Source organism: Lytechinus pictus, unplaced genomic scaffold (genome assembly GCF_037042905.1).
Source record: "Lytechinus pictus isolate F3 Inbred unplaced genomic scaffold, Lp3.0 scaffold_25, whole genome shotgun sequence".
Taxonomy (NCBI): domain Eukaryota; kingdom Metazoa; phylum Echinodermata; class Echinoidea; order Temnopleuroida; family Toxopneustidae; genus Lytechinus; species Lytechinus pictus.
Window position 1 is genome coordinate 1,379,889 of NW_026974145.1, and position 8,917 is coordinate 1,388,805.

Genomic DNA, 8,917 nt, shown 5'->3' on the forward strand with positions numbered 1-8,917 from the left:
CTCCCATTCTTTAAATGCGCTCTCCACTCCACACACCACTATCTCGCATCTATGATCGGTTACACAACATTAGCTCTTGTGGCATTTGTTCCGGTCTGAATATTTTAGAGGGTGTAGGGTTAGAATAAGGATTGCAATGAGTTTTTAGTTCAGAATAATGTAAAGAAAAGGATTAGAGTTTATTTAATTTTTTATGTTTGGCTTAACGTGCAGATTTTCCGTCGGAGCAATTGTCGCCTGAGTGAATGTCATGGAACCCTAAGATCTTCACTCTGTTGGTGTTAACATAAAAATGTACATAACACAGAACTTCTAATGCCCAGTATCTCTAATTCTCATATTGTATACAACCACTATGGCTAAACAGGTTTGGTCTTCTACCAGTTCGGTCTAATACCTTGGTCACATTTGCTCTACGGCGGCCGTACGGCGAGTCGAAAACAGTCATTTTATTCATTTTCATTCAAACCACCTATATGTAGCTGGTACAAAAAAAATGTTAAAACAGCCGTTTTCGACTCGCCGTGCGGCCACTTCTTCAAATATTTTTGTCTGCTGATCATATCAATTTTATTTTTTGAACCACACCCCCCCCCCCTTCCTTGATTATCAATGTTATATTGCAATGGGCAAGCAAAAGGCAAAATGGTTATGAAAAATGGTTAATGACAAATCATATTAGACCATGTGGGAGACCCAATATACAAACGGCAAATGGGCACAAGTGCCATGGTTGTAGATTTCACATAAGGTGAAAGAAATTAGCTCTTTTCAATGAGGTGAAGCTGATTTGAATCTCGCATCAAAGGACAAGTCAACCCCAACAACAAGTTGATTTGAATAAAAAGAGAAAAATCCAACAAGCATAACGCTGAAAATTTCATCAATATCGGCTGTAAAATAAGAAAGTTGTGACATTTTAAAATTTCGCTTAATTTCACAAAACAGTTAATGCACGTCCTGGTCGGTATGCAAATGAGAAAACTGATGACATCACACACTCACTATTTCTTTTGTATTGTATTATATGAAATATTATAATTTTCTCCCTAATGTGCTGTGAAACAAAGTTTCATTTCTCCCTGAACATGTGGAATTACCATTGTTTAACATTTTATGGTTCAGTCAAGTTGGTCCTCATTGTCAAATCTGTAAAAAATGAAATTTGTATAAATCAAACAAGAAAAAAAAAAGGAAATAGTGAGTGAGGGACATCATCAATTCTCTCAGTTGCACGTGATTAAATTGTGCATATAACTATTTTGTGAAAAATAAGCTAAGCTAAGTATCATAACTTTCTTATTTTACATCCAATTTTGATGAAATTTCCAGCATTATGCTTGTCTGATTTTTCTCTATTGATTCAAATCAACATTTTTCTGATGTGGACTTTACCTTTAAAGAATGGGAATATTTGCTATTTGTGTTGCACAACAGGCATTAGACAAGTCACAAGGTAAGAGTCGACCAAGTGACCATTCTCCCATTTTATATTCCTCACTCAGTTTGTGTTTCTTGTTTCTCTTAGACTTTGTTTAGGTTCATTTACTCTCTCCTGTAGAAACTTACACTATTAGTGGATTAGTTGCACATTAAAATAGTAAAAACAGACACTTGATGTACATGTATTCCATGTTTTACAATTCATTTTATTCCATTCTCAAGTCTGAAAATTAGGTTTTTATGCCTCCACTCACCATAGGTGGTTTCAGGTTGTCCATCTGTTTGATCATCCTGTTAACCTTTCCTCGATAACTAAAGAACTGTTTGATGGATTAACTTCAAACTTAGTTCAGGAGGTAGGTAGGAATGACAATAATCTGAGTATTTCTTTTTTTAGAGGGGTGGGGGTCAAATGTCATTGAGGCCATTATACATGTTAATCATTCTCATGATAACTACATGTATGGAATGGTTAAAATGGTTAAACTTCAAACTTGGGATATTGGTGTAATAATGATCTGGGGCCGTTTCATAAAGCTGTTCGTAAGTTAAGAGTGACTTTATGAACGACTGGTGATCCTTTCTTGTGGAAAATGAAATTCACCATTAAATGTTCATTGGGGATTATTTAGCACGTAAAAGAGGTTCACCGGTAGTTCTTAAAGTCAGTCTTAACTTAATAACAGATTTATGAAACGCCCACCAGATTATATTTTGGGGTCGTGAGGTCAAAGGTCCCAGACATTATATACATTAATTGAAATATCTTGTGATAAATGAATAACCATTTTTAGTGTTAAATTTCAAACTGGGCTCGATGCATATGGGAGTGACAATGATTGGACCAGATTTTGGGGTCATGAGGTCAAAGGTCACAGACATCACTATAAAGTAAACATTGAAATATCTTGTTTTTGTGAAAACTAAATAGCTGTTTTAATGATCTGGGGGAGTTTCACAAGGAATTAAGTATAACTTAAGAGTCGCACATAAATGCCTAGTTGCCAGCGTTGTAAAAGGCATGACCGCATTGGTCAGATCATGTGAAGAGGATGCACACTACTGCGTATTGATCAATAAGACTGCGCGTTGCATATTGTGTATGTGTCGGCATTTAAGTGCGATTCTAAGTCATTCTTAAATCTTTGTGAAACACCCCCTTGATTAGATTTGAGGTTCAAAAGGGTATAAGCCACAGAGGTCAATATTGATAAATTTCAAAAGCTGTGTGTAATATATTTTTGGAATCCATCTTACTCTATTTTTGTTAGTCTTAAAAAAAAAAAAGACATTCAATAAAAGTTTATGCCAGCTGTGGATTTTGTACATTATCATGATCTAATATCACAAGATTTCCATCCTGGAATGCTAAATTTGTAAAAACATTAAAAAATAAAAATCTTGTCACTTCTTCAAGTCCCCTGATAGACTTCCAAAGTACATTTTATGCTGTAAGTACAAACTAATAAAGGGGTACAACATGGAAGACTATGGACTTTCAGTAATCATTTTGCTCTTAAAATTAATGGAGATCGTTCAACTTATACCGTGACAACTCAGGCTGGACTGAGTCCTGATATTGGCCACAATGAGCAAGTTTTTAAAATTGTCTCTGGTACAAGTTCACCAATAAATTAATAATAAGTACTGGTAATACATTCAACATGCCGTTCAATTGGATTCAGCAAAGTTCTACTCATGCTGGTCTTGTGATATTGAGATGGACAATGACAACCTCCTCTATTACAAGTGTAATAGGTTTACCACCAAGACTCTAGAGAAAGCTGAAGGGCATCTCAAAGAGGATTTATTTTCTTTCAATTCAGAAGGCAAAGAAATGTTCTCCATCTTTATAACTTAATAACTCTGGTTGCAGTTCCTCCTCATCAGCTACATTCCATACTCTTTGCCATCCGACTGACATGTTCCTTCACTGCTGCGTCCATGACTGCATACATGTCCTTACAACCCTTACTGGCTACCTCCAACACCTGCTCTAGGTGATCCACATGGAGACGATTGTCCATCTTAAAGAGAGCAATCTGATCAGACTTGGGCAGCAAGGCTACAGTCACTACAGGTCCTCCCTGAGATTCTTCAAGGTAACTCACATCAGACAGAGGTGTATTATTTACAAAACCAGAGGAGCAAGCACATACATAGTCCTTCATGGGGATACCTGCGTTGATGATTGCAAGAGTAGCGGCGTTGACACAAGCACAGTAATTCCCTCCATCTGCTTGCAGAATCTGTCAATGGAAACAAAATCAATAAGGTCACAATCCTGACAAATCTCTTTCAAATTCTTCTTGGAAAGTACTATCAGAGAAACAATATCCATAAGAATCATGAAGGGGGCAAGTTCCCATTATCAAATGACGTTGAAACTGGTAATGTATATTTTCTTGAACTGTGGCATTAACTATACATTATAATTGAGGGGGGGGGGGCATAATACAAACCAATTCTCACAACTATATGCAAATGCTTGAAATATAAAAATTGGGACTCTTGGGAGCAAAGAGAGGAAATCTGTACTAATAAACAATTACTGATAACTAGTAACAATGAAAGCAGTGTAGTAATAATCACCAACATGTACTGTACACCTAATTGTTTTTAGTTAGAACCAATTTTAGGATCCTGAACTGTTTAGAAATGTTTATTACAAACCAATAAGCCAGTTCGTAGTTCCACTCTGCGCATGATCAGAAGATTCTGCGCATGATCAGAGGAAGGTCATTTGTACTAAAGTGACATGGTGGTTTAAAATTTAATGAGATAAGCACCAAATTCGATGTCTTGATTATTCATATATATTCTTTTGAATTGTGTTTTTCATTCACATCCACAAAAAAATGTGTCCACGAATGACTGGTATATTTCAGTTTGCCAAGTACATTGTACAACATCCTCTAGTATGCATTCAAAGTAGAAATGCAACAAATAACTTCATAAGTATAGAGTGTTCATTGATGTGCTATTCTAGTCACCTGGTCTATTCAATTTCTTCATCCCGCTATGTAAGGCATGCATACATAATATCTTGCTTTGAAATCTCCCTATCTTAATGAAAGAAATAAAAGGTCATTTGACCAAAATTGTCCCAGAAGTAACTACGAACTGGTCTATTGTAAGACTTCAATTGTAAATTATGATGTCACCAGACACTCAAATTGTCCTAGCTCATAGTCGCAATGACTTTAAAAATGCCGTTGGTTGATGAATGAATAATTGCAGCAGATAACTACTTGTATTGAATGTTGTTAACCACACACTCACTGACCTGCACAAAGATATCAATCTGTGATCTTGGATAGAGCTGTGTTTGTATGGTAGCTTCAAACGTTCTCTGCAGGTGCAGTGACATTTCGGTTGATTTCCTATCCCCTTGAGGCCGATTCTTCCTCTCATTTGTGCTGAATGTGGCCATGCTGTATTGGCAGTTGATGGTCACTTTGTCATGCTGGGGCTTACCCTTTCCTCCAACAACCTTACCAGGAAAAGAAGGAGTACAAGAAAGTGTCAGTATACTGAAATCCTGCCTCATCACATAATCAATTAATTTTAGTTAAATGGGGAGTGAACTGTGTGTGGTCTCTCATTGACTGTGTGTCATAAATACATAGTCTTAAAAAATACATTTTCAGATATCTACTAACACTACAGAGATTAAATTGATCTATAATTGTATTTGTAGAGAGAAACTAAAATGTTTTGAGAGGAAAAGTAATTGTTTTGCTACTTGGTAACATAATTATTGCGGTACAAATGTATTGAGTAGTGAATTTGCATGTTATCATTCAAGTGGGTCTATATTACTAGACTACACTAGCATTATGGGTCAGGAAACTGGCCAGGTATGAGTAGTTGAGGACTCGAGATGGCGCTATTGGCATTGGTTTGTATCTGCTTTAATATTATTTATCAGTCAAATGAATTAATTGTTGAATTGTATAGTAAACTAAACTGTAAGGTATGTTACAAAGTTCAAAGATTACTTCAAGAGTATACATTTATGCCATATATTTTAAATATTTAATCATGAATCAAATACTAATTCCATTGTTTTTCCAACATGAATTCTCCATTTAGTTCACTTCATAGTATTTTATAAAGGAAGTGAGACACTGACAACAAATGACATTGACAGTTATTGTTGTTTATATAATGGCATTCATTCAAGTAAGTTTTTGTTTTCTTTGTCTTCTGTAGATTATTTATGTATTATGTTTCTATTTGAATAAATGAATGATCGCACACAATGTAATATTTTATTATGTATTAGTAGTTATTCTCGTGTAATGTTCTACCTTTTTTGTATACATGTTGTAGCACTCTGCTATAAAAATATTTATCATTATTATCATTATCAAGAAAAGATATTGATAATCTTATTTATTAATATTGTACATTATTTGGTAAAAGATGTTCTCTTTTATGCTATATAGGGATCTTAATTACAAAAGTTCAAGTGAAAACGATAAATTGAATGCATAATACTTATACATAAACACTGAATAGTCATGTATTCTAATTTCTAGGTATATTATCTTTGTCCGTATTTTTTCAATTCTCCTTCAAGAATCCTATTACTGACTTTGTCTTTTTCTCCACATGTCTTTATGATGTTTGGTCTGTAAAAGTAACAGAAGTACAGAACCTTTGTTGAGTGCACTCGGCATGGTTTAAAAAGAAAAAAATATCTGACTTTTAAAAAAAATTAATGCAAACACCACATGAAAAAATTGAAAAATAAGAACGACAAAAGCAAAAAGTTTTTGCCAAACCAAAATCTGAATACTGCACTGATCATGTTGCCATGATGACTGAAAAACAGATTTTGATGGTAATTTCATAGTGTTTTGGAGTGTGATATTCTGCCCCATATACTTGACACAGACACTCATAGCCTGTTGGGTTTATACCTCATTCAGGAAGAATGTGCAGTGAGGTCACTCATTCAATGAACAAGGTTATGATATTATAACCTTGTTCTCTCTTAGTACTCCCTTTGTGGGGAAATAAGGTTGGCAACTTCTGGCTTATTTCCTCTTGATCTTGGGGACAAATGCTTTATTTTTTTACACTGAGTCTCCATTACAACTATTCATCACATAACTTGGCTCTTAAGTAAATTGAGTTCTTTAAAATTCTTTTTCTACATTGAAAATAGAGATTGAAAAATGACAATTTTCTTGAAATTTTACTTTCCACCAATAGAGGGCCTACACAAAACAATGCCCAAAATTCAAGTTTTTGAGTGCTCTGGGGAATGGAATACAAAAATGATCCCCAACTTCAAATTACTAAATGAAAAATAAATTGCAACTGCACTCTATGGAAACAGTAGAGGCGCTGGTCTAAAATTGGGATTGTCCCAGAAAACAAGGATATCCTCATAAACCAAGATAAATCATGTCTTGATAAATTGCGAATTTCCTTGTTAAAGGGGAGTTTTTTTCACTTACCCCTGCGGGACATCGATGGCAATTACGGGGATCGGGAGTGCTAAAAATAGATTCAATGACATCAATTCCCCCCAGTTCACCGTCTATTTTTCACGACTTGCTCTCTTCCAATAATCTTGTTATGAAACCTGATAAATATGTTTACATTGACTAGCACACTCGATTGATGTTGGCAATTGACAGGTGAATGAACTTTCTTAGATTTCTTCTTTGAAAACCGAGACCGTCCCTGTAAACTGGGACGATCCTAATTTTCTGACCAGCGCCTCTGCCGCGGATGCCGCTACATTGCATTACATTTACTGAACAAAAAAAGTGGTATTGTGGTAATTTATTTATTTATTTCAAATGTGTTTTGTAATTTTATACTGCATAGATCTACAAGTAGATTCCCCACAGGCAGCAGGGTGGTTGCAGTGAACAAGTGATTACTTAGTCACCATGGCATGAATAAAGGAGTAACACAATTGTGAATAGACAATGTCAATGATCATGAGCAGATGAGCTTGACACAAATATGAACATATGGGACTGTATCATAAAACAAAGTAGATCTACCTCGTGTGGACCGTAAACAGTTGCCAAAGCCTTGGTATTTCCTTGCTCAATGTATGCTGATCCATCTGCCTGATCAAAAACTCCCAGACGACACTGAATCTTTCTCAGTTCAGATGGTCGTCGACCATCTAATCTAAATCCCTCGTCGGATAGAAGCTCCAGTCCTGCCATTACGATCGACACGCGCACGATCACAAGGCAAAATCAACGAATGTGTACTTCTAATTCTGTGGGCAACTAGCATATCAAGGGGGGGGGGGGGGCAGGGGAATCCACGGAAATTCCGTGGGGGAATCAATCCCCGGGATCGGAGCATGCAGAGCGCGAAGTCGGAGATGATCGAGGAGCTATGAGATATATAGGTCCCACAGCTCGTTTCCACACATTTGAAATTGAAAATAACTCAATTTGGAGGGAAAAGCTTGAGTGCGGAGCACTGCCCACCTAAATTAATGGACCGGGAGGAACTTGCTAGCCTGCTACTATAGTAGTTTTATTTTATTTTTTTTCTTGGGGGGGGGGGGCCGGGGTTGAAAGTCGAGTCCTTCAGAAACTTACATTATAGTATAGGCCCAAGTGCACTGGCGTAAATCCCGGGGGGGGATGGGGGGGATATATCCCCCCACTTTTCGAAGAGGGGGGGATGGCCTGTAAAAACATCCCCCCCCCACTTTTTACGAAAGAAATGAAGAAAAAAAATCACAAGAGATAATTGTTTTATTGGTGAAAATTCGACCTGAAATACCGCTTAACAAATAAAACAATATTATTGAATCATAAAATGCAAATAAAGAGCCAGTTCACCATTTCCAAACGAAATACTTATGTCCTTATTATAACATTGAAGAGAAACTCCCGTTTCTTCCAATTCATCAATGTTGTACTGAAACATCCCGTTTTCAAGTCAATACAAACCAAATATATTTTCTAGCACTTGAGTTATCATTGTTTTATGTAGTGACATATGTTTCTTTTTCATGACTCAAAAAGTGATTGCCCCATGTTAAGGTCTTCGTATATATGAAACATTTCCTGTCCGTGATTACGTTCGCATTAGTGGATTGGTGAGATATGTCTGCTCTTCATGAATTCCTAAAATCAGTCCTTAAAATGTCCCTTCTTCTGATCTGAATATAAAAAAATTTCAGCTCGCGCTTCGCGCTCGCATCATTTGGATATTGAATTACGTATGGTCCTAGTTAATTCCTACAAAGAAACCTTAGAATGCCCAACTTCAGGTCTGAATTATCTAAATTTTCAGCTCGCGTTTTGCGCTCGCAATATTTGATTAGTGAGATGCGTATGATAGTCATGATTGCAATGACTACAAAAAGTGTTTCATGTGTTCAGATGTAATTCTTATAAACCAGCAAGCGCTTGGCACTCGCATTAGATGACTATGGTGAGATATGCATACTCTTAATGGATTCATAAAATATATTCCT

At 36.2% G+C, this 8,917-nt stretch overlaps 1 protein-coding gene across 1 annotated transcript; it reads right to left on the reverse strand.

Annotated features, from left to right (window-relative positions):
- Positions 1 to 1,628: 1,628 nt before the first annotated feature.
- LOC135158011 (exosome complex component RRP41-like) lies at positions 1,629 to 7,764 on the reverse strand. Its single transcript, XM_064115248.1, has 3 exons — positions 7,473 to 7,764; positions 4,730 to 4,936; positions 1,629 to 3,692 (listed from the first exon to the last, which is right to left on the reverse strand). Exons 1-3 carry the CDS (start codon positions 7,641 to 7,643, stop codon positions 3,330 to 3,332), a joined length of 741 nt encoding a protein of 246 aa, XP_063971318.1. The 5' UTR covers positions 7,644 to 7,764; the 3' UTR covers positions 1,629 to 3,329.
- Positions 7,765 to 8,917: the final 1,153 nt, after the last annotated feature.